At 43.5% G+C, this 25,736-nt stretch overlaps 3 protein-coding genes across 4 annotated transcripts in view; 1 reads left to right on the top strand and 2 right to left on the bottom strand.

The window, feature by feature from the left end:
* Nucleotides 1-25,736, bottom strand: part of LOC6603047 (barrier-to-autointegration factor) — a 97,793-nt gene that overhangs the window by 27,828 nt on the left and 44,229 nt on the right. The window lies entirely within an intron of this gene.
* Nucleotides 469-1,221, bottom strand: LOC6603051. Its single transcript, XM_002028037.2, has 2 exons — nucleotides 1,078-1,221; nucleotides 469-1,009 (listed from the first exon to the last, which is right to left on the bottom strand). Exons 1-2 carry the CDS (start codon nucleotides 1,133-1,135, stop codon nucleotides 612-614), a joined length of 456 nt encoding a protein of 151 aa, XP_002028073.2. The 5' UTR covers nucleotides 1,136-1,221; the 3' UTR covers nucleotides 469-611.
* LOC6603052 (E3 ubiquitin-protein ligase TRIM38) lies at nucleotides 3,442-4,528 on the top strand. Of its 2 annotated transcripts, none has more exons than XM_026987974.1 (2): nucleotides 3,442-3,958; nucleotides 4,016-4,528. In XM_026987974.1, the coding sequence occupies exon 2, from the start codon at nucleotides 4,036-4,038 to the stop codon at nucleotides 4,480-4,482; it is 447 nt and encodes a 148-aa protein (XP_026843775.1). In that variant the 5' UTR covers nucleotides 3,442-3,958; nucleotides 4,016-4,035; the 3' UTR covers nucleotides 4,483-4,528. The 2 variants fall into 2 exon arrangements, with proteins under 2 accessions (XP_026843775.1, XP_026843774.1); XM_026987973.1 differs by having other exon boundaries at nucleotides 4,005-4,528.

The following is a 25,736-nucleotide window of genomic DNA, read 5'->3' as shown; positions in this document are numbered from 1 at the left end:
CAGGTTCTCCAATGGCGAACCTACAAGGGTTCTGCTGGCCCATAATATCTTCCGCGGTATGCTCCAGGTAGTAGCGAGCTATCTGCGAATGGGTACTGGCTAGGCATTTGATGACAATGGCCCATGGCATAACCTGGTAGAGGTGTGCCCCGCCACCATGAGACCAGCCCCAAAGGGACGACGATAGTAGCGGTTGATAGCGACTCTCCGATTTATGCATAGCGATAGCCAGAAATAGTTCCGTTTTCGTCAAACATCAGACAAGACAAGTCGATCACATTAGCAAGGGAAGGTCTGCCGAAAGTATTATTCTCCACGGTCCGTGGGGCGGGAGGAGGGCTGCGTTTTGCCACTTGATGGTGCAGTAATTGCATCGTCACTTGTACTATGTAGTCATAGCATATCAACGTTCCTCTAAGCTAAAATATCCAATGTTTAAGTATAAAAAAGATGAAAACAGCCACAATAGAAGATCCAACTGGTTTACTTTTGCTCTTTGCTCTTTGCTGGATGATAACAAGAATTTTAATAATTAACAATTACGTGTTCAAGTGCCTGGTGCTTTGTCAACGGGTGAATGCGCAAGTCAGTGGGAGAGATATAGCTAGCGATTATTTGATCTTCTCCTTCCGGCCCGCGTTCATCTCGAATCGGGAGACGTACTTCTTCTTTTTGTCTGCCTTGTGCATTCGGATCTCAATCTCTTGCTGGTTCTCCTTCCACTTCCGATTCACAAGTTCCACTCGTGCAGGATCAAGCGGCTTCCTGTTGATCTTTTTCGAGTCCATTGGCATATAAACGACCTGTTCCTTCACTTTGGGGTTTGTCCGGCTCTCCTTGTAAATCTGTCGCAAATGGTCACGGCGGCTCAGCCTCAGTTTCTTCGGCTCATCCTTAAGGACCACGAGGGCTGAGGCCTCCTTGTTTGTGTCGGTCTTCTCCTTTTGCGGCCACACGACAAGAGACTTGGGATCCTTTTGGTTCCAGCGGAGTGCCCCCACGGACACACCTGTAGGTTTCAGGAAACCCATCGCCATTATTGCCAGGACTCTCAACCACTAACATGGAAATACTCACTGCGAGTCAAGGAACGCATGGCCATGCACATACGGGCACTATTGATTTGACGAAACATCCTCCGTGAGCTTGTTGTTTTATTGTTGCGCAGGACAGCTTCTATGGCAAAGCTGTCGCCCGCGAATAGAGTATGATTGGTGCTTTCAAACTCTCAACTTTTTGATACTGAAATGTATGTCGAGTTTTTAGATTTGGGTGTGAAATGATATGATTTTCTAACGCATCTGGATCGGCCTTCTAGAAAAATATATTTTTTATGCACTAAATAAATGTCATCTCGTCTCGAATATATTTGACTGGTGAAATTTCTATCCCGCCTAAAAATGGGATAAAATTAGAGACGAACATTTGAATGTTTGATTTTAGATGTGTTGAAATCGTAAAAACCCAAATTTTTTATAGTTTTGGGTGGGACTATTCGGAATATTCTCCAGGATATATATATCCCAATGTGTAAGCCCTACAATGGTTCTGCTTGTGGCTCAATTGACTTGTATTTGAATTTGAGCGCATAAAAATGGAACATTCTTTGCCTGTAGCACCAATCATCACTTTCGGTTGAGCGGCATATTCAAGCGGCTGTGTCCGCGTTGACCTCCATATCGGGAGAGCTGCCTAAAAGGAGAGCTGTGTCAGAGCTATCCCCCTGTTGTGGAGGAAATTTCCCCGATCCAGATCGCCATAAGGGACACACTCTTTTGTCTACTTCTTTATGAGCGCCACCCTGTGCTACTCCTTCCCTGAGTTTCGCCTCATTCCAATACTTGCCACGCCTCCGGCCAAATGTCACCGCCACCGGCAGCCATAATTCACTGTCTCATAAGCGATGTTGGCCACAGCCAGAACGCGTAAATCATTCCCTGGCTATCCAATACCCAACAAACACTCACCATTTCCCACTCCTTCACAGAGAGCTCTCTCTCTCTCTGTGGAAGTTACTTAAAAGCCATCTGAAAGCGCTTTGGTGGACATTCCGACTATAAGATACCCGCTACTCATATACATTTGAGTCAAAAGATTTCCAAGCAATGCCTAGAATCATTATACCCGCTGCCAGGGGTAGGCAAAACAACCAGAAATAATGCTACACACATATTCCAGACTGCCACAAATAAATCTAATAAGTACCGCATGATTTGCATAATTTTCCTATTTAATAGATGGCAAGCGGAAAGAGTGGTGGCGGGGCAGAGATGAGCGAGAAGGCAGAGGCTTAGCTGCTCAGGTAGCAATTGAAGCCAGAAAGCTCTGGCCCGGCTGCGACTGTGGCATAAAACACTCAAAGGATATGCTGACAATGAGGCTTAGCTCTCGCACACAAACAAAAATACACTCTCGCCTACACAATAAAGGTATTCCTGTAAGGGATTTGGCGCTGCTTTTAATTTATATTAAAATAATTATAAATATTAAGCTAAAAACGCAAAATGCTAGATTTCTTTAATATCAAAATCTCAAAACCCTGTATTTTATAAGCAGCATTTTCTCCAGTTGGTAGGCCACTCTGCGACACTCTCTTCCCGGAATACCATTAATGTCATAACATGGCAAAGAAGAGAGCTTAAGAGAGTGCCTTGCTACGGTGTGTGGCCTAAACGCGCGCTTAAATAAATTCAATTTAACGTGACTAATACCGTTTTATCGCATTGTTTAAAGCATGAAAGCACTGCAGCCTCCAGCATGCCACCTCAGCTCTGCCTCGCTACCTGCTGCTGTGGCGCCGCACAGTGGCTCCTTCGAGCGAAACAAGTCTCAAAAAAATGTATACTTTTCATATTTAAGACTGCCTCTAGAGAATCCATTTGGTTTTTGCCGAATTTTTCCCAAATAAACGCAATTTCTGTCGTTGCAAACAAAGTTTTATTAACATTTTGTAGGTGAAAACGGTTCTTTAACCTTTAGCCCCTGCAGCCGCCATCGCAGTTGCAACCTGCTATGTTGCATGGGCCGACACCGCAATACCAATTACCATGACCATGGACTTTCCATCCGTCTCCGCATCTTCCGTTGTGCGCACGGCAGCAGTTCGCTGCTGCACCTCCAAGAATAGATAAAACCAGTAGTACGAATACCCAATTCATTGTTTGGATGATGATTAAGCCTCGAGCGTAGTTTGTCAACTGATCGAGGTTCCCACTCCGTATGGAAACGTTCTCGTTGGGCCAGCGTGAAATGTAAATCTTGAATCGCTTAATTGCATAACCATAACGAATTCTATAAACAACTGCCATTTGAAAATCTGCGGCCTTGAAATAATCCGCTCTTGGTGGAGTTGTTCTCGGTTCAATTTTGAGTACCAATTTCATGCGTGGAATATTTTTGAGGGCCCTGTTTCAGCCCACTGTGCGTTGTTTTGTCTGTGTCCCTGCCTCATTCACTCTGCCTTGCCCCAACCTGCGCGGATGTTGCCTTTTGTGTGCCAACAATATTGTCAAACTTCATGTGTGTGCCGCTGTCTTTGTCTGTGCCTGGCCTGGGCTCCCCTAACCCCACGCAACCACCCATCCTTTGCAGAATGTTTAACAGTACCGATTTAAGGACTAACTCCAGCAGCCTCGTCAGCGCCGGCATTGCCAAATGCAATGAGGAAATAATAAATACAACATTTTGAGGAAATTGAATTGTACGAGTATGTGCTTATACTCGTACCCATCGCTGTCTCTGCTGGAGTGTGTATCTCATTGGAGTCCATTCGATTGGGTAATTGTACAGTCGACAAAAGTTTGAATAGGGTTTTCTTTCGCATACAAGGTGCACAAGTAGGCCCAGATTGTATGGCAAGCCCAACACAAAAATGATCACAAATCATTCACTCAATCAGATTGCTGTCAAATATAAACAACATAGAAAAAAGAGACGCCTAAAAAGAAGCAGAGAATAGGTGAGATATTAACGAGTCGACCTGCTGTTTGCTACTTATATTTTAGTTTTGCCCTAGGCAAGGTCCTTAACAATCGAATGGTCGTATACAAACAGAAGAAGATGTCCCTCAAGCCCGATGATAAATGCTCGATTTGCAAGGTTGTCAAGACTGATCCAGTGTCCGCCCACTGCGGCCACTCGTTCTGCTGGGTGTGCATCAACGAGTACTTGCTGGCCACTCGCTCCAACAAAAAGCGCTGCTGTCCAGTGTGTGCCGTCGACATGGAGGCTCATGTGGCCGGTTACGGAGAAAAACTGAAGGCGGATGATCGTATGCTTCGCAATTACACCATGGGGGATGACATCAATGGCGACTGTTTCATTTGCGTGCGTCCCAAGAAGGATCCGGTGGCCACACATTGCGGACACTCGTTTTGCTTGGAGTGCCTCAAGGATTACTTGTTCTTCAACAAACACACCAAGATACGTCGCTGCCCCAAGTGCCACGTCAGTATTGAATCTGATTTTGCCATTAAGAAATGATGGCTCATAGATAAATAAATGTGAATGCTGGGCCAAGTGCCATGGATTGCTCTTTTTCTAATGCTCAAATCAACGCTGACACTTTGGTCGCCTGTCGCCTGTCGCTGCTTCCTTTCAAGCCGTACTGGTGTTTGCTTTTGTGCTTTTAGGCCACTCTCTGTTTCCGTATCCGTAGCTATCGCTGTCGCCCGTTGTATTGCCTGAGGTCCCACTTCCACTTCCACTTCCACTCTCAGCTGTATTTGTATTGAAGTTAATAAAACAGCCTTTTATGGGCTGCTGCTGCGCTGCCTTTGTCCTGCCTCTGCCCTGCTCAATATGTTTTCAGGGCCATTTGAGCGTCTGAGCGTATGCAGCAATCAAATTAACTGTTATGTACATAAGCTTCAGAACAGCAGAGAGAGAGAGAGAGAGGACTGTTTGGGGAGCGAAGATCTTGATACCCTGTTGGCAGAATTCGATTTTATTGGAGTTCGGACGAGTTTTGTGTTGATAAACAATAGATCTGTCTTTTAATTGAGGAGAGCCATAGAATGGGAAGATGGTTGTTCTACAGGTCCCTTATCGAGGGTATAACAAAGCCAGACCCAATCGATGGAGTGGCTGAGTGTGTAATACGATTATCGAATGTACTTGCCTGCCACCAAAAAAAAAAAAAAATCAAAAATTCCACTCCCGCCCCGAAAACATCCTCTAAACGATAATGAAAATGATAAGCCAATCATTATGGCAAAATCTCTGTTGGCCCCTTCCCAAGCCACGTTCTTTCGATTTGCATTTCAACTAATTCACTGGCCCTGAGGGCAGTTCTCAACGGAAATCGCTGTATATGTAGAATATATAATTTGCTCCAATATTCTGTAGAGCCATTTGCATAACAGGTTTCCTTTTTCTTCGGCAAACTTAATTTGCCATTCGGCCCCGAAGGAAATTCCGAGAAAAAACTGAAACCACATTTGTCAATTTTATTTATGGTCACGTAGCCGGTTTATGTTTTTCTTTAGATTTTACCCTAATGGCTGCAGCAAACACTACGGCAACAAGCAACACGCAGCAGTGTCAGTGGCAGTGGCAGCATCTGCATCAGCAGGTGTTAAAGGCCACTTAAGTGCTGAAAAATGTGGGTGGAAGGATGCCTCCAGCTGGAGGGCGGACCCCCTGCTGCTGTCAGCTTGGTGTAATTACGTCGCCTTTGCAGCAGCCCGGGAGAAGAAAACTTTCAAGGTGTCCAAGCGAGTCGTATGCTAAGTCTACGGATTAATGCACAAACAAGTCTGCTCCTGCTGAAGGGGCAGAGTGTGGAGTGAGTGAGCTTACGTTTTGAAGGATAGTCTAGACTCTAGACTATCCTCGAGCATTGTTGCTGAAACACATATCATATTGTTTGAGTGGTTAATGCCGAAAACCAGGATTGCTGGAGTGCCTGTTAAGACATAGCCACGCTTATAGAGAGAGTGATCTCGGTCTTTCAACCTCCGTTACGTTGGTGGAATGTTGGAACTGCAAAGCCCTCGAAACGGAAAAATTGGGCGCAGTGTTTGGCGGCCACTTCCTTGTTTGAATTTTGGCAAAAAGAACAGTAGATCGCACAGCAGTTTCCCTGATTTTCCGTATTCGGCATCAACAGGATCCAAGTTAAAGTCACGCACTGGACAGCGGCGCTTGTTATATTATTATTTTTTGGTAAGTGTGACCGGGTGCTATTAAACGTATCGTTAATCCATGTCCATGTGGCCAGAGGCATTCATTATTGGTGACGCGACGTAGTTAACATGTAGCACACGTCAGATGTAAAATGATTTTTACATGTCGTATTTTGGGAAGAAGAAGAATGGCGAGTTGAAAGAAAGAGACGGAGACGGGCCGATTAGAAAGAGATGCAAGAGATGGAGATAGAGCTGCTCTGTTCCATTACGAAGACCTTGACCGCGACAAGGTCTGGGTCTGGGTCGTGCATTTGTAGCATGTTTATGTGTTGCACTTGGCCCAAAATTTGCCGCATTTCTTGGAAGATTCTGCATCGCAGCAACTGCATTTCTTCATCTTCCCATCGCAGCATTCAGAAAGCATTCGGATTGTAGAGAAAACCGTCTATCTGCGTTTCGAAAAGCCATTCCCTGAAAACCATTTCTCCTTAATCTCCTTGGTCAATAAAATCCCGTATACATTTATAATCAGCTCCACCGAGCCAACACTCGACACCGTCTTCGCCCGTTTGAATGTGTTACTTTACAGGCCTTGCATTGCATCAGTCCATGAGTGAATATACTTAGGTGAAATATTTGCTAAGACTGAAAAATATTCGTTTAAACTGTGCCAGTGACTACTATTAATTAATCAGCCGATAAAAGATCACTCTGGCTGTTTTTTACAATTTACTTGCATTTGGAGATTGGGCATACGAGCATACGGAGATTGAGCGCACGGCGCAGAGGTCGATGCCGATGAAGGTGAAGAGGTAAAAATAAAAGAAAAGAAAGCAAATCAAAGAACAATCCCTTCTTCGTGTGTTCGCAAAACGTGCGGTGTACAGTGAATCAATAAAGTTTAGTCACGGAGCATAAATTGTTATCCGACTACATATATTTATTCACTAATATCGCGTTTTCTGCCGCAGCTGCAGAGACGAAGTCGAGGAGGCGAAGAAGGCTACAAAACTTAGGCTCTGCCTTTGATGATGATTTCCTCTATGTAGGGAACTACGTTTTTCCTGATTGATTGTTCCACAAATATCTGATGCGCATTCCAATATATCATTGCCCGACAAACCGTTTTAAAATATTTGCCAGAAAATAGATTTCTGCATTCCTCAGGACAAGTTAAAAATTCCTTTCATAGTTTTCTACTGCCCAGCATACCCTCTATGCTGCTCCTGGCAGTGGCACAAATGGAATTCATATATTTTATTTTATTTTATTTTATTATTTTGCACTTTAAGCGTGTACAAAAATGTCCTTTGATATTTACGAGGACCAATGCAACAATCAACAGTATTTTGAGTATCAGACGACCCACTTCGGTGGACTGTGGCAGAGTGTGCACAGTTATGCCTTGTTAAAAATGCCCAAAGAGTGTGAGAGTGGGGCGGCTGGGGGAGTTTGTTTTCCTTTTTTTTTTTTTTTTTTTGGGTTCGTAGCCTCTGACAAGTTGAAATGCCTGGGCGTGGCCCAGCATCATCATCGTCGTCGCAGTGGCAGTCGTCGTTGTCATCATCGTGTTAACAAAAGAGCATACTCAAGTTACATACGAAATGCAATTCCACTTTTGCGCACTTTATGTCAACATTTTGTACGTAAATCTTTGTGTAAGACTATGCCAAACGCTCTGGCCCTGGGATCAGAGAGGTCGTCCCACCAGCCCAACAGCCCCCCACCCTCCAGCTATCCTTCTCTCATCCTCTGTGGGAAGGTGTATGCCGCCCACGAGATATCTTTCTCTCTCTCTGTGTGTGTGTAAAAGTGTCAAAAGTGCTTGAAATTTCAGCAGGCTTTTTGTACAGTCTCTGGCAGGGCGACAGAGGGAGACGGCTAGTGTGAGTGCGAGCGAGAGTGAAGTGTATCCAAACTGGACAATCGCAAGCCCTGGGCCCAGTCCTCCCCTCCACTCCACTCCACTCCACTCGTCCCTGGACTTCCATTTATGCTCTGGCAAAAGCTCAAATGCAGAAATCACGCTCATATGCTCAGTTGAACGCAAAGTCAAAAGTCTCTTTGAGTACGACACACTCGCACTCGCACTCACACACAGATATTTGAATACCGTTGGTATATTTGAATACACTCTCAGAGAATATCGTTACTCCAAGATGGTGGTTGCCACAAGGTGATTGCTAAAGGATCTGCGATCCAGTAAGGGTATCGTGTGTCAGATCCGAAAATTTCGGTTTTTCTTCTCGCTCACTCTCCAAGGGTATCTAAGGCCTCGGCCACTGAAGTTATTCCTTCTTTCTTGCCTTGTTGCTTGTTGCTCTGCCCTGCTTTTGTGCACTTTCTCTCTCACTTGTGTCTGCTTTGAGCTGGCGAGAAATTTGATATGCGTCCCCGTATTTGTGTTGTGCCTTTCTTTTGGCTGGTATCCAAAAAAGCAAGCCTTCTTGCTGGGTTTTTCCTGCTGCAAACTGTTTAGACGCTGCAAATAAACAAACATACAACTATCGGGCCCAGAACAGTGCCTCCGTCGTCACCTCTTTCTCGGTGTTTGTTTGTTTTTTGTAGTTTTCCATGAAATATTTGACGCTGGCAGCGTTTTTTTCCTTTGGCGAAAACCAGAGTCTGTTTGGTTGTGGGGACGGTGGGATCTCTGACAATGCGGAAATAGTCCTGGAAGTATTCACGGAAACCAAACCATCTGCGATTGTTGCTCGTTGTCAGCGGAAAGACTCTGTAGGAAGATGGTTGGTTTCGTGGGTGTGGGAATGCTAATTATCCAGACAGATGTTAGCCTTTTCGGGTGTGAGATTAGAACCTCCCAATGGGGCTCCCTCTTCTAATGGTATCTTCTCATAATCTATGAAATATATCAAAATAAAATCCACCTGGTAAACGTATAAATCCAGCTATTTAGCAACTGAAAATCTGTCAATTGGCAGCGCATTGCAGCAGGCACAGGCTGTGGTAATACTCCTGGGAACCCATGCTCCATGCTCTGTGCTCTTCCTCCACACAGGATGATGATGATGATGATGATACCTCTCAGGTATGCACATGCAGCCACCAGAAGGAGGAAGGAGTGCGGAAGAAAACTGTAAAGAGTGGGCAATATAACTGTTATTGACACGACATCATATTGAAAATATGAACACAAGTCTTCGCTCTTTTTTTTTACATTTTCCCTGCTCGTGTTTTTTTGCTGGGTGTGACAATGTGAGTGGGGGGCTCTGGCGCTGGCTCTGGCTCCGTTGGGGGTTCGGTTTCGGTAAATAAATACGACAGCACACACACTCTGACACACACGGAGGTAAACCGATATATCAAAAGTGCAACCATGGAGATGGTTGCATATTTTATGCTCCTGTCCGCGAGTGTCTGTGGCTGTGTGCTTGTGTGCTTGTGTGTGTGGGTGCCACGCCCACGATAAAAGGCAAACGGCAGAGGAAAAAAGCGCGATATCATCATGTTACACAGATAAACGCCTTAGGCGGTCGCCTGTCACACGCAGAGCACCGGAAAATGCGTTTAAAAGGATATTGCGGGGTGGCTCCTGGAAGACTGTGTGGGTGTACAGTTGCGGTCAAAATAATAGTGGCACTCCCAAAACGTATGCAGGCTCTGATAGGTATTTCTTTGTCTTTTCATTGGAACGTTCTAGAGTCTTTTCTTAGTCTTAGAAAAGTTAATTTTTCTGGGGAAGCTTGTGTTTATGGAATCACTATTTTTCTGACCGCAACTGTACCTAGTAGGTATGTGTATTGTTTCAGTGCTGACAGCTTTTGATTTTGTAATTAAAATCCGTTAAAAAGCAAGAATGATGGACATGCGGAGGCGAAACAGGACAGCCGCCCAACGCAACTTTAACTCAAACCCAATCGAAGTCCAAGCCCAGTCCGAGCCCACTTAAATTTAAAGTACGAGTATTCCCCCTCATTTCAACCATAAACCACATATACCATTAATTCGGCTTTATGATGTGGGCGCACTACTATATCAATCAATCATTAAGCTCCAAGGATTTATAGACGAAAATACCGAAATGAAAATTCCGCTCGGCTATTTGCTCAGTTTCTAATTAAAATCCATTAATCTTCACGAATGCGCCCATAATCAGGCAATATATATTTGAGGCACTCAAACACATGCACTTGCACACATATGTATATTGTATGTACAAGGGACTGAAGGCTGAAGATATTTCGGATGAAGGAATGTGGCCCTTTCCTTCCCTTCCGTTCCCTTCCCTTCCGTTCCGTTTCGTTCCCTTCCCGTGATGTGTGTCAACTTAATTTCCATATTGCATTGATTAGGTGTAAATTTATTCACTCCGTTGCATCGCGATGTGTATATGGATAGGTGTTTCAAGGGTATACCCTTGTGCATAATTAGTGCAAGTGACGAGAATTGACACCCAACTTGAGGTTGAGAACTTGATTTGTCTGAAAATGTGAAATTCATACAGAAAATGAATTATCAATTTGGATGTCTTGCTGAAAAGGATGTAGTATTTGGGCAGAGACAGCGTTTTGGGAATATTTGTGGATGGTTTATTATTAATACCAATATGGATTGTAGGAAAGGCATCCCTTGCGCTTCGTTCCTTCGCCTCGCATTCGAGTAGGAGACAGAAAATGAATATCCCGCTCATTGGAAAGTGCTGATTGGGGCTATGGACAAAGAATGTCTATATTTTCATGCGCTCAAATTCAAACAGGAGTCAGATGGTATGCTTTGCGCACTGGCAGTGGCTCCTGGCCTCACCATAAATCCTTTACTGACCCACAAAAACAGAAAGGATGAAAAGGATGCAGTATTTAAACAGCGACAGCGTTTTGGGAATATTTTTAGATGGTTTATAATTAATAGGAATATGGATTGGAGGAAAGGCATCCCTTGATCCCTTGAAAAGCATGTTTCTTTGGCACGCATTCGAGTAGGAGCCAGATAATGAATATATCGCTCATCCAAAAGTGCTGATTGGTGCTATGGACAAAGAATTTGTCCATTTTTATGGGCTCAAATGCAAACATTAAGCATACGTTGCTATACGTTGCCCACTGGGGCAAGTTCTACTACCTGAAATTGAGACACCACCAGAGACATTGATTCATTTATCTATCTTATCCATAATTTTAATTATTCAACATTACTCGAAATCTGTTATTTCGGTTAAAGTTTTACTCCAAGTGAATAAACAGCTACGTTTCCTTGTTGGCGGCCGGGAGACCTGCCCCACAGGGCCATTTTGATTCATTCGGACTAGCAGCGGCTCCTGGGTCCTGGCTCCTGACCTAACCATAAATCCTTTAGTGACCCACAAAAACAGAAAACGGGGCTGTATTGTTAACCCCCTTCTGGCCTGGCCTGTCCTGTCGTGTCCCAGCGACATGCTGACTGCATAATTTGCCTTGACGTTGTCGTCGTTGTCTCTTGTCTCCCGACTCTTGTCTGAAAAATTTTCGTTTTAATTTTCATGTCTCTGGAAAGGGCCGGACCCGATTTGAGTGGGGGGCTGGTTCCGGGGGGGCTGTCAAATAAATTATTACAATGTCGTGTAAGAGCCGCAGAGATTAAGCAATTATGTGCCACTTAATGTTGCACTCGCCCTGGCCGGCCCTGGGTCTCTGCCCAGTTTCAGCCTCTTTCTGGTAATTGAAGTCATTCTCATTTTCTGATTTGGCTTGCATAAATTTTGGCTTTTGGTTTTTGGTTATGCAAGCTTTAACCACCAATTTGATTGGGGAAACCTCACTTTTTGAGCTGGTACCAAAGTTTTCGGTTTCTGTTTCAAACACTGGGGCAGCCACAAAAAGGCATTTCGGTGTACTGTTGCCGCAACGGTTTTGATACTCTTGCAAAAAAAGGATTTATGGGTCTGATCAGGGGTGTTGGGTGCCACACAAAGATGGAGGCATTATAGTGAGGTTTCGTTTGAACATTTCGAGGGAGTTTTATGGCCACAGACTACACTTTTTTGGCGAAGAAGAGATCTGAATATCAGTTCCAGCAGTTTCTTCTTTCAGTATTTGCAAGGGCATCCAAAGGTTTGTCAGGCTTCGTTCGCAGCTATCCTTTGCTGCCAATGTTTCTGCTTCTTCTAATGATGTTGCTGTTGCTTCAGAGGTTCCTGTTGTTCCAATGTTGCTGCTGTTGCAGGTGCAGCAAGAACACCAAGCCCAAGTCGGGGGGCTAAAACCAAATGAGAATGAACATTTTCGGATGGAGCTCTTTTGCTGATGTTGCCCCTTGTTGTTGTTTGGGCTGCTGTTGGGCAAAGTTTTGTGCGTGCGCGAAACCATAAAAACCAACGATGTGGCAAAAGCCCTATTTCCCCCCCATCCCATCCCCTCCCCTCCCCCACCGTCTCTGTTACGCTGTTCTTGCCGCAAAATCGTTTTTTAATAATTTCCCCGGCAGTTAAAGGGGCTCGGTGAGGGCCGGGGCCGGGGCTGAGGCGTCTATTGAATTTACTGGAAAAACTGCAAACAATTTAATCAATTTTATTCCCTATTTTTTTTGTGCTCTGTCTTGTCTGAGTAAAATTCCATTCAAATTGTTCGGCAAATGCAAATTTTCGTTTCATTTTTTTTGTGGATTTTTGTGCTGCATGATGTTTAAAATAACTTGTGAGGAAAATGAATAAAATGAAATGAAAACATTTACGGGGGCCACAAAAAATATTTGAATTTGAATTTTCTAATTTCTGTTGGTCAAGAACAACAGCATCAGTAAAGGACTTGAAAAAGAGATGGAAACAACAGCAGAAGGGGGGCTTACGACTACAGGATACCCTACAAGATACCAAGGATTCCAGGAAAGCCAGAGAGAAGTCACTACAGGACTTTCTTCGAGTTTCTTCGGGTGAAGGAAATTCCTTTACTCCCATTCTACCCATTACAATTACAGGGTATATTCACAGCAACAACTGCGGTAACAGCAGCAACATTTAGGACAACATCAACATTAGCAACAGCAACAACAAGCAGCAACTGTCGCCTGCAAATCAATCTCATCTGTCTGCCCCTAGACAATTTATGCATACGGCCACAGGACACACACAGACATACGCAGGACACACACACACACACACACATTACACATGCAAGACGCAGAACGCAGGATGCAGGATTCGGGCTGCAGGACAAGGCATCTTCAAAACTTTTGTTGCTGCAGTCTCTTATGTTTCATTACGCTTTTTTTGAGGGGTGGGGGGGTGGTGACTTGGGTTATTCATCTATGCATACGGAACCAGGAAAAGAGCAAAACCAGGAGGCAGTGGAATAGAAACATAGAACTAGCAAGAGAAGGATGACTGGAGGACAGCAGCCCATGTCATTTGTCATTAAAAACTTGGACAGAAAGAGACAGCCAGAGGAGGATCAGGGGGCCAGCCATGACCAGGACTAAGACAGCAAACAGCTGTTGACAATGGAGGAGCCAAGCTTTTGGTTAACATGGCATATGCGCAATATGTTTGCTTACCACCCACCCACAGCCGCCCCCCGCACCCCCTACTCCTCTTCCTTCTCCTCTGTGTTCCGGCAGAGATTTTCACTCCCTCGCCCACGCCCATCCCCCTCCCCGACTCTGTGTTTGCGTTGGGAAACCATAAGTAAAGATTTTAAGCGCATTTTGCTTGCAAAATTCAACAGCAACAAGAAAAGTCTACAACAACAAAAGGAACAAGAAAATCCACAAGAAAAGCTGTCTCTCTGTCCGCCTGTCTGTTGGTCTGTCTGTCGCCACAGCTTTGCCCACGGAGCGCAAGAGGAAGCACAAATGTTAATACAACAAAAAAGGTTTTTCCTTGATTGTAACTCCACATAGTTCAAGGCTGAAAGTTAACCAACCATTTGCCATAGCCAGAATAAAAACCTTTTTCAAATATTTCGATGCAACTGTAAACAGGATAAATGCCTTGGCCATTTGGATTTCACTCAACCTCAACAAATTATTTGCTTTACAAAAGGCAGACGAGAAAGTGGGGGAGCTACATCGATTCTTAGAGGAAAATCGAGAGATTGACAGTGACTCCGAAGGGTTTTGTGGTGCAGCAGATCGAGGGAAGGTCCAAGAGGCTGAAGGGAAGACAGATAGAAGGCAGAGGCTGATCGCATCAGGAGAGATGAAACAGAGGCCGATGGGAGAAAGAAGAGAGCTGAGGCATGCCCAAGGATGTTGCTGTGGAGATACCGATAGATAGCGATGTATTCATCAAAAACCTCCAAAACTTTTAGAGTTTGTAACTCATTTTACATATTTTTTTATACTATCAATCAAATCCGGATTCCTCGGACAGCCATGCCCCGTTCGACTCTAAGAATTCGAGGGAAAAGAACGAGTTGCAACCAGAGAACCATTCGTTTCAAAAAAGTGCTGGAAATGATGTACATTATGGCCTGTATTGAAGTGACATAAAAACACAATTCTTTGGCCAAAGCTCAGTGGAAATTATCCGATGTGATGTGAAATCTTAGGGGAAACTCTACTCCTCATCGCTGTACGATTCAACGTCAGTGCGGCAGACTGGACAGAAGAGCACATCCTTGTCGCTAATGTAGTACAAGTGCAGGGAGATGCACTGTTTGCAGAACGAGTGACCGCACTTGGTGGCCACTGCCTCCTGCTTGGGGCGCATGCAAATAGTGCAATCATCGCCTGGGCCATAGCGTTTCTCTCGGCGCTTCTTTGGCTCGGATTTTGGTTCCTTTCGATCGTCCATAGATTAATGCTGAAACCCTCTTTAAACCACTACGAAAAAGACAGGCTTTTGCATTCCTTTTGATGTTTGTGCACAAATATGCTTACCCTTTATGAATTCTAGACATAAACTGACTATATTTTTCGTCTTTCAAATTGAAATAAATTTATATGCCTACTAAACAAAATATCCATGTTTTAACCTGAAATTAAAGCCACAAATGTGCCTTCTAAATCATTAAATTTCTCAATAAGGCAAGTACTGAGAAAAGCAATAAACCATCTGCAGTGCAAATAAAAAAGAAAATACCAAAAATTGCTAGAAATTTCCTCTCGTATTGCCCTTTTTAGATGCTGCAAAATATTTTCAGGCTCCTCTAATAAATGAAAAGTACAAGTACAATGCATTTATGCCTTTTGTGTGCCCTTGGGTAAATTTTTTGGCCTTTCATTTAAGTTTTTGGTCCACAATTACAATGCAATTTCATCTATTCTTCTGTACTCTGTGTGTGTGTGTGTTTATTATATATTTGCCATATAGAATGTCAACAGCATGGCTCTGGCTCTGGCTCTGGTCCAGCACTTGATACAGTTGTTGTTGTTCTCTTTGAGTTGCAACAATTTACAATTGCTGCTGGTCAATGGGAGGGCCACTTAACGAGTTCAGGAATGCAGAATATCAGGTTGAAAATTCTGTAAAATCAAAACAAAGCAAGTTTATTGTTGCCAGAGACAATGAAGCTAATTTATAAAATTTATTTGGGGTGAGAATGAATTTGATTCAAGATTTTAGTAGAGGGCGATGCCCAGAACATTTGTTGGAAAATAACCAAAATTAAAAATGTATCCCAAATTCCAAAATCCCATCTTCATTAGACTCCTACTTTATTGAATTTAATTTGAAATAAGTATGCACCTCTACCTCTGTCCAAAGAAAATATTCTCCTTGACGTTTTCTGTTCTAAAATTCTAAAATTGCTTGGCCCAAAATACAAAGGAAAAACAAGGCTATAATAATCACAAAATGTCAACCGCTAAGAAGAAGAAATTGTCGCTGAAAAAATACGTTTAGTACTTGACATTTGTTCCAATACACTTTGCCATATTGAATTTGTGATTAGGCAAATAAACTCGATGGCATTACACGTGTTGTACAAGTTGGAAGTTTATGGGTTGCGGGGGAAGGGGAGGGGGAGTAAACACAAATCTGCATATAAAAAGGATCCTACATGAGGCTTAAAGTAAATATTCATTGGCCTTACGAGTGCTTAAGCCTGAATAGCAAAGAGCAAAGGACCAACAATGGAGAGAAATCATCAAATTTCAAGTTTGCTTTTGGGGCAAGTGTCAAAAATTGGGGATGGTACATTTTCAGTGCACACAAATTGGGGGCGGGCCATTGTGTCGCCCTCCCGTTTATGTTTTCATAATAAATTCATCAATTCAATTTATTTTTCAATCAAAATAAATATTTTCTCGCCTTTTGTTCACCGATTTTTCCCGCCCATTTCAGCCGAATGGAAAAACTTGACTGTGAACTTGACAAAAGCAGGAAAACGAATGAAATATAAATAGGAAAAGCAGGAAAAATCAAGATAAACTTGAAGGCAATGGAAAATCGAATATTTCGGGCAATAAAAACTAATAAAAAGAAAGTTGAATGCATCTCAAAGCCTTTGAAAGATATTAAATTAAATAAATTTGCCTAGATCCCCGTCCAAAATTCAGACCCCATTGGAATCCTTGTTTCGTATGCCCTGAATTTTAATTATCTCGCTAACTCTTTTACAAAATTACTAAACATTCCATCAAGTAGAGCAGGTTCTTAGTGTAAACCGCTAAAATCTCACCGTGAAAAATGCATGACTAATTAAAATAATTAAAATCATTTAGAAGGTGTCAGCCCGTTGGAAGAATAAAGCACACACAAAGGAAAAATACCACCACAGAGCAGGTGAAAATATGCGCACCATGAATGCGGTGCGTTTCCTCTGCCTTGGCGCTTGGCTCTGGCTCTGGCTCCGGTTCTGGTTGGGGGTCCCTCCGTGTCCTGCCTAGCGGGGGGGAGGCGGTCTCAAACATAAATTATGCGCAAAAATACCGAGCACAGTGTTTTATCTTGTCTATCAAGAGTGTTTAGCAAGTTTTTGAAACAGTGGAGCCATTATGCAAATATGCATACGGCAGCAGTTGGTCTACCTCCTGCCTTCAGCCTCCTGCCTCCTGCTCGAGCCCTCCCCCAAGGGGGTGGAGTGCGGCTTGTGGGAGGGCTACACATACTTTCATTTGTTGCCGAGTTTTCGCATAATTTTTAAATGCATTTCCGCAAGCGTCAAGAGTCGTCGGCCGCAACTGAAATTGGCTTATAAACTTATATCAGTGTTGCCACTGCATGGTGGGGGGGACACCGAGTGGGGCGCTGTGTGGAGTTTAGTTCTAGCTTAAAAAAAGATAAGCATTGAGGAAGGCTTAACAGGGGATATGATGCCAGGCAGGAGGTTAACAGGAGGTCCTTTGAAGGAAATATACAGCAAACAGCTAACATGTTTGATCATGCAACAGCTGGAAAGGGGTAGTAGGAACAACAACAGCATGAAGAGAAAGCATTATTTAATTCTAATTAAATTCCTCAAGAAAACAACACAGGAATGGAGACGAACCTTACATATATCTAAATAGAATGAATGAAAAAGAGTCTGTTTGTGGTGTATTTATGCGCCTAAATAATTTCAATTTATCTGCCGAAACATTAGAAAGACCCCAAGCTTCTAAAAGAAGTCAAAATTCCACAAACATATTTTAGAGAAGCCTAACAGAAGCCTCTATTCCCCTTAACATTAACAGAGCCAGCAGCATTTGACATTTAAAACGCAGCGTTTACAGTGCGCGTTAAATGTCAAGGGCAGCAGACCCCTTTAACAGTCGGCTGTTAACACCACAGCTGAAACCCACCCGCAGAGAGCTTACAGCCGAAAGTTAACATCTTCTGTTATGGGACATGCCTTCCCACAGAATGAACGCTTTTCAGGGGCAAGCTTCCAGTCTCTGTTAGCCCGGACAGCGAACTGTTAAGTGGCAGTGCACTGAAAAGAGAATAAATGAGATCTTAACAGCTTTTGCTATCAAAGAAGTGCAGTAAGCCGTAGGTTTTTTTTTCGCTCGTTTTCTTCGCGTTGCTCATAATTTAAAAGAGGGAGAAAGGAGAGTGGAAATAAGTCTCGCATAATGCAAAATAAAATCAACAATTTTGCTTCACTTTTGGGCACGGGGTAATTATGGGGAAAATGTCAACAGGACTTTGCTTGTTATTGTAGGTTAAGCAGGCACTGAGACTGCTGGGCCTTGGCCACTGTTGGTTTTTAATTTCAACTTAAAGTGGTTCCGTGGTGGCCACAGGAGGGGGGCGGGCGGATGGGGGGCTCCGTTCTGGACCGGGTGGTGGCAGCAGAGCCGCTGCTCAAAGGATATATGAGTGCGCACTCAAAGTTGTTACATTTTTTTTTTTGTTTTTTAGCCCATACTTGCAGCTGCTGTTGCTGTGACACCAGTAATTAACATAACACAAAAGGCACGAGGCAGAAGGCAGAAGTCAGAAGCGTTCCGCTCTTTGAAGTGTCTTGCTCGCTTTGCTGGCGACCACCCACCAGCGAGAGCGCTTACTGCCTCTCGCTCTCTGCACTTAACAGTGATTAAAGTAAATTTACCTGAAACTCTTGAGCCCCCTCTCTCTCTGTGTGTGGGTGTGCCCGTATCGGGTTAGCCAAAGAAGAGCAGTCTCTGCGGTTCAGGCATAGAGGCGAGGTGCTCTGGGGGTCAAACAAAATAACGTTGAAGGTATTCCTGATATGTTTTCAGATTTGCCGGTCAAAAGGCAGAGTGAGAGTGCTTTAAATTCGTAGGTATTTCCCTACCCTAGAGAAAATGTAAGATAAATCCTTGCAGGCACTTGTATGCATGTGTGTGACGTTTACTTTGATGACATCGGTACAGTTGTGCTGCCCTGTTTGTCATTTCCGCTTGTGTCGCATTCCTCTCGATTCCCCCCCTCAGTTGGGGCAACAGTTTAGCGGCATCTTCAGAGGAATTTGGCAATGCATCAGCATCAATATTGACACAAAGAGGGCAGAGAAATGAGATTGAGCGCTCAACCAAAGGGGCTCTTGGGTACCTGGGTATTTCCGATTTCCAAAGAATTTATAGGGGAATAAATAAATACGCCAAGGCTTTGGGTTTATCCCATGATAACAGTTTTTAGTCATATCAGTAGCCATGGGGTTTCGATCTTGGGTTTATTCTAGAATCAGAGTGTACGCTTCAATGTCTAGGAAGCACACGGGACAGCACATCATGGCCTCCGCAGGTATGGACTGCACGTAGTCGTTGATGCACTGCCAGCAGAAGCCGTGGCCGCAGTTGGTGCTCACCGGATCCTTCATCGGATGCTTGCACATCCCGCACTCCTTAGCCACCTCCAAAGGGGGGTCGTCCTGCTGCGACTCCTCGAAACTAGATTCTTCGTCCATGGTTCAGGTCTGTACCGCACCGAAAATAGCAAAATTTAAGTTGGTTTTTTTTTGTTGGGCTACAAATATTCTTACCCTTTCGAACGCTTGTTAGATTTTGATAGATGCACCTTCGATTGCTTCGACTCGAACTTTTCAAATAATGAATTGAAGTATTGAAATACAGATTTGACAGTTTTCGCTACAGCAAAAGCAAAAATAGGAGCACAAAAGTTTTCCACTCCACTCAAGTCCTTGTTCAATTTGTAGGGCACTTCAGCGAAAAAGCTGTTGGAAAACGCTGCTGGCGGGCACTGTACGGATCTCAGGGTCAATATTAACCTTACAAATATTTTATATTTATTTGGAGTATCTTTGAAAGTTCAAAATGAGTCCTTGACCAGTATCAATGGGAGATGGAAAACTTTTTCCTGTCCCTTTTTTTAGTTTACGATTTCCTTGTTTTGCTCTTTTTGTTGCCAGTGAAAACAATTTCATATTTCAAATGTGAAAAAGCAAATGCATTTGACGTTTTTCGGTCTTTAAGGTTTTCCTTTTTTTTATTGGTTTTATGTGTGTCCTATTGATTTGTTGGCTTCGCACATGCTTTTGAGCTCCGACATTTCCCCCGAAATGGCCAGCGCACAAGGACACTTCTGGCTCCTTCAGCAGCTTCAAACAGAATTTCTTGGCTTTTGTTTTTGATCCTTGAACCTGTGCCCTATAGAAGGTGTATGCAAAATGTTCTCCTCTGTGGGTGTGCCCCTTCGAGCAGAGAGAGAGAGGGAGAAGGGGGGTCTACACCAGAAATGGTGCGTGAAAAAACGATTCGTATTGTTTTTCAAGCACTTGGACATAAATTTGCTTGGCTTTTGTTTGAGTTTCCTGTTTGTTTAACAATTTTTGTAGGCAATATTATATGAAAAGGGAGCGCAATAGAGTGGTAGATGCTAAAAAATTGGCGTGTCCATACAGAGCAGGGAATTAAAATATATTTTTAGAAGGGGAAGACCTGCTTTATTTTATAAATATTTCTTTATTAAATTTTCCAATAAATATTCAAATATTTGACCAGCATCTCAAACCATTCCTTGAAGGAATTTAAAACAAAAACTCGATTAATCCCTGGGTCTAGAGCATTGGCACAGGCTCGTCTTTGTTGTCTTTCTGGCATTCGTATTCATCCTTTAATGCTCTGTTGTACTTGACTTTCCTTATATCTAGAGGTGGTAATAGATTCTTTGCAGCACTGGAGCTCCTAAGAAGCTCAATCCTTCAATCAAGCGAGACATCTACAATGACTCTCCATCTTGAAGGAAGTTCCAGACATCTAAAAAGACACTCCATCTTAAAGCAAGTACTAGAGTAAGTAGTTCTTCTCAGAAATCCATTTATTTAGATCTGGGGATCTTACCTTTGTTCTCTGAGCTCCCCACATTATACTCTTGCCTTCCCTGCTATGGCTTTCTCTTACATCTTTTTGTGTGACCTTCGAGTCTCGTTTTGGTTTCGTTTCCCCCCCTAGTCTCCTCCATTGAATTGGCTTCCTTGATCTTGTGCATGTTACATCATCCCACATGTAATTTGTACATTTTACTCGGTTTTTCCCTTGAACCTGTTCAACCATTTGGCATATTTGGCTTGCTATTTTTTCGGTTGATGTCTGGCAAATTGCCCGCTCCAAGGCAGCTTAAGTCAGGCAGAAGCACATTACGCATACATCACGTTGAACACGTGCGCGACAAGCCAAAAACACAGAGAGAGATAGAGAGACTGGAAGAGTAAAGTCACGAAAGTGAGATAATTCCTGGGGCCCTATACCACACAACAATGTTGGACTTTTTAATGGATTTTCATTAAGTTTAAAGCAAGATAGTGTGGAGAAGAGTGCACACAATGATAGGGGGGGAGAATGGAGAATGGAAAAGCTCTTAAGAAGTTCATTACGGCGATAGCAGAGCAGTGCCAAAAAGTTTATTTGACCATTTAGTGGGCAAATGCCCAAAGTCGTACTGCAGCTCGGGCTCCAGTCCGTTCGAGAGTCAAACCGAAAGATGTTTTACTCAAGAAAGGACGAAAGGATGGCAGTGGAAACTGGGGGGTTCCGCAGTGTCTGTGTGCAGGAGGGGGGGCAGCCAGCAGTCAGCATTTATCTATCATGTTTGTAATCACTTTTCATTAGGTTTCTGTGGCTGACTGTACCCACTCTCGATGCTGGCTGCTCTTTCTCTCTCTCTATATCTCTCTTTCTCTGTGTGCTGTGCTGTGTGCTGTGACTGTTGCCTTTTGCTGAATGCAATTCGCATAAAAGATTTTCGCACATGCTCGAAAATTTTCAAGTGTAGGAAAAAAGTTTTTTAATTGGAAAAACACATTTAAGTGGATTTCACTGTGAAAGAGAAAGGAAACTTTTTAATACTGTTTATTTAGCCACCCCCCCACCCCACTCCCACTCGCACTCCCCCCACTCCCATTGAAAGTATCGCAATATCTGGCGAAAGAGAGAGAGAGAGAGAGAGAGAGAGTATTTTAGATGGGGTTAACGGAAAACTTTCCTGTTGTTTGGCCATTTCCATTGCCTTTTGAGCCCGGCAATTATGAAAAATGCCAGAAAAAGCATTCTCCCCGAACATTACTAACTCATTTCATTAGTTTCGCCGCATCCAGACAGCCACAGCCGCCCCCTGAAAGTAGTAAAAAACATTTTCAGAGCTGTGCAGTGTTGTGCAGTGCAGTGCAGTGTTGTTTAGTACTTTCTGCTCGGGTGCAGCGCATTAGGTGGACTTAAAGTTGGTCAGGTCAGGGTTCCGGACAGGCCCTTGCCTCATTAAAACTTCCCTGCCAGACCTCAAACAGGACTTTCACTTGTCCCCAAATGAGCGATATATAAGCCAGAGCATGCAGGCTGCCGGTCGAGACAATATTTATGTGGGGGTGGGAGTCCCCCACAAACTAAAAACTATTCTTTCGACACATATGAACTGTGGGATTTGCAACTCCAGATGCAAATCTAAATAACAAATATTTTTAGTAATTTTATTTAAGCACTATAGCCACAGGAGTGACAAGGCGGTTGCCGAGGAGATCCAACGAGCTGTGGTCCGACAGCTGCTGGATCACATTAAGGGTGTTCCTGAAACAGTTCCAGAAGGAGGTATTGTGCCAATCTCCGTTTCATTCTCCCTCATGAGCAAGGAGAGTTCGATGGAGGCTCTGGTTCAGGGTCCGACAGCTGCTGGATCGCATTAAGGGTGTTCCTGAAACAGTTCCAGAAGGAGGTATTGTGCCACCCTGCACTGATTCTCCCTCATGAGCAAGGAGAGCTCGATGGAGGCTCTGGTTTAGGGTCCGGCTGCTACTGGATCGCATTAAGGGTGTTCCTGAAACAGTTCCAGAAGGAGGTATTGTGCCACTCTGCACTGATTCTCCCTCATGAGCAAGGAGAGCTCGATAGAGGCTCTGGTTCTGGGTCCGACAGCTGCTGGATCGCTTTAAGGGTGTTCCTTAAACAGTTCCAGAAGGAGGTATTGTGCCACTCTGCACTGATTCTCCCTCAAGCGCTCGATGGAGTCTAATTTTCATACAAAAAATGTACAAATAAAAAGATCTAATATGTAAATTATAATAATTATGCCCAACATTTACCTTTTAGGGTTAAATACTACAACTACATATATCTCCCTCTGTCATAGCATGTAATATTTATAATCTCCTAAATTTAACAATCTTCTTAGCAGATAATTGTTCATTAAATAAAAAATAAAATAAATATTTATATCATATCATAATTCTTATATATTTACAGCACTTTTTAACTATACTTTTCCCTGATAAAAAACACTTTCAAATGATAATTTCCCCCCAGCAAGTTGGTATTCCGAATAGGGTTATTCCCGTATATCATGCTGTGGCTTAAACACACATCATGCACAGGATGGCATTTATGTGTATTGCCACTCACACAGCTGCAAGCAGCCATGTGTACGTGTACGTGTACGTGTCTATATGTGTGTGTGTGGGTTTTGTTTGAAGGATGCATGAGAGGCTTTAACTACATGTTCAACCTGCTTTCAGCAGCCCGCCAGTGTCCAAAGCTGATGTGTAAAATATATTTTTGCAAACTTTATTCACATTCGTGGCATGTGCAACAGAGCCGGGCAGAGAGAGAGTGTGGAGGGGGTTGCCTGCCAACGATCATACGTCACGTTGTCTGCTAAAGTCCGTATGAACTGGCGACCACGCATCGATGAGTGCATGAAGGGTAAACTTTTGCCAGTTAGTCGGTAAATATTATCAGGGAATATACTCGCACTCGTATATATATTAAATTAAGACCCCGACTGATATCAAGCTGAAAGAAGCAACAAATGGGCGTAAAAAATGTTGGCACAGCGTGACTTGAAGTGCAGACAACAAAAGACAAGGCCAGACAAAGGCAGAGGCAGAAGGTGTTGAAGCCCCTCGAAAGACGGCACCAACCCGGGACAGGCCCCCCCCCCAGACTCCCCTCACTTAGGGGTCCGTCCGCACCGCTTCAAGTCGAGTCATTTGTCTGCGTAGCAGCCCCGGCAAAAGGATAAGGATAAGGGATAACACATATAGTTATTTATCAAGTTATAAGTTATGATGTCAGCATGCTGGCATTATGTGACTGATAAACCCCAAGCCCACACGCAAACACACAAAGACACACACACACACACGATGTGTCTGGCTCTAAATGAGATGAAAAATCGAGGTGAGAAAATTTTGACATTCCCGTCATTTGTTGTGGCGCTCACTTAGGCGCCAACCCTCTCTCTCTCTATACCCTTTACCAGAGGGTGTTTTAGTTTCCTCTCAAGGAGTTTGAGACTTTCAAATTAGTCCTTTGGTTGGAATAAGAGGCTTTACATAAACCCAGAAAATTCATAAAAAATTCCCACAAATCGGAAAACTATTTTTTTGGCAAATCTTGTTGTTTTAATTAATTTAACATTAATTTAAAAAATTTATTTTAAGCTTCAACAATGAAAAACCTTGCTTTCTCGGTTTTTTTTTGCCGTTTTGTGTCAAATCTTGTTGTTTTAATTTATTTAAAATTGATTTAAAAAATGTATTTAAAGCTTCAACGTTTCTTCTCGTTTTTTTTTGGCTTTTTGTGGCAAATCTTGTTATTTTAATTTATTTAAAATTAATTTCAAAGAGTATTTCCAGCTTCGCCAAAGAAAAGCCCTTGCTTTCTCGGTTTTCTTGGCTTTTCTTCAAATAATGATATGAGAAAAAAAGGCAACGGGGAAGCTGTTTTTGTCTTGCTTGCACTCACGTTTGCATAATAAATTAAATCAACAAAAAGAACGTCAGAGAGGGGTAGAGGGAGAGTAAAAGAGATGAAGAGGCATAAACAGAGAAAGAGTTGACGCAGTTGTAAATTAAAAGTTGATGTCAAGGCAAGGGCATGCCTCAACAACTTAACCCCATCCTAGCCTCAATGACACACTTACCAGAGGGGAGGGGGAGGGGGGGGGGGGGGGGGGGGGGTGGGGCAGGCCACCAGCCCCCAAGGGTTTCCGTGCCGAGGCCACAAGACGACTCCACTAAGTGCAAGTGTGCCCAGGCGCCCATCGAGCCACCGCAGTCAAGTCCAAGTCATCGTCAGGCAAGGCCACACTCACTCATCCGCTCCTCCAGCGAGGAGCTGGAGTGCAGTGCTGTGTGTGGCCATGTCTCCTTGAATGGCAGGACGTTTAGTTATTACGATTAGGAATTGTGTTCGAATATTCAATGAGGTGATGGCCGCTCCTGGAGTAACTAATTACGCGACTAATCCCCCTGTAAGCAATCAATTGAAGGCCTCTGGCGATGACAGGCCCAGCTTTTGGGCAGGGCTTCCTTATCGATAGTTTTTGAAGCGATATCTAATACCGATAGTGTGGAAGATATGATGCCACATTATTTGTATATTATTTCTATACATTTTCACCATTTCAAATGCAGTTTTCTGTTCGAGGAAAGTGGCTTCTACTCTCCCTTGGTTAGTCCCTCCATCAAGTGTTCTTTTGTTTGCTTTAAGGATACATATGTATGGGTATATATGTGCTCCTTATTGACTTGTTCTTGGTAATGCTAATTTATTTGCAACTTGGGCGCCAGAGGCTGCTCAAGGCTTCGCATTTGTTTTGCTCTTTTCTCAGGTTTAGCCAACCGTGCGGCTGCTTAATCTTCACACACACACACACAGAGAGAGAGAGAGAGAGAGAGCCGTCAAGCCACAGAAGTTGACTCTTGACTGTGTGTGTTTGCAATTGGTAATGGTAATGGTAATGGCTTAAAACAAACAGAGGGGCTACGAGTGGCTGGGCGTGGCTGCGAGTGGCACACCACCCAAGTGGCAATAACAATGTCAGCTGCAAAACTAATGTTT

The sequence above is a fragment of the Drosophila persimilis genome, unplaced genomic scaffold, assembly GCF_003286085.1.
Source record: "Drosophila persimilis strain 14011-0111.01,24,50 unplaced genomic scaffold, DperRS2 tig00000124-arrow-pilon, whole genome shotgun sequence".
NCBI classification, from domain to species: Eukaryota; Metazoa; Arthropoda; class Insecta; order Diptera; family Drosophilidae; genus Drosophila; species Drosophila persimilis.
Note: the sequence above shows the minus strand (reverse complement) of the source record. Positions and strands in the feature narration are given on the sequence as shown.

What these genes read in the sequence shown, in the direction of transcription:
- LOC6603051 (XM_002028037.2), bottom strand. Translation starts at nt 1,135, where the DNA reads ATGTTTCGTCAAATCAATAGTGCCCGTATGTGCATGGCCATGCGTTCC. An exon ending in CATGCGTTCCTTGACTCGCA is followed by an intron (nt 1,010 to 1,077) that starts GTGAGTATTTCC and finishes TGAAACCTACAG; the next exon opens with GTGTGTCCGTGGGGGCACTC.
- LOC6603052 (XM_026987974.1), top strand. Translation starts at nt 4,036, where the DNA reads ATGGTCGTATACAAACAGAAGAAGATGTCCCTCAAGCCCGATGATAAA.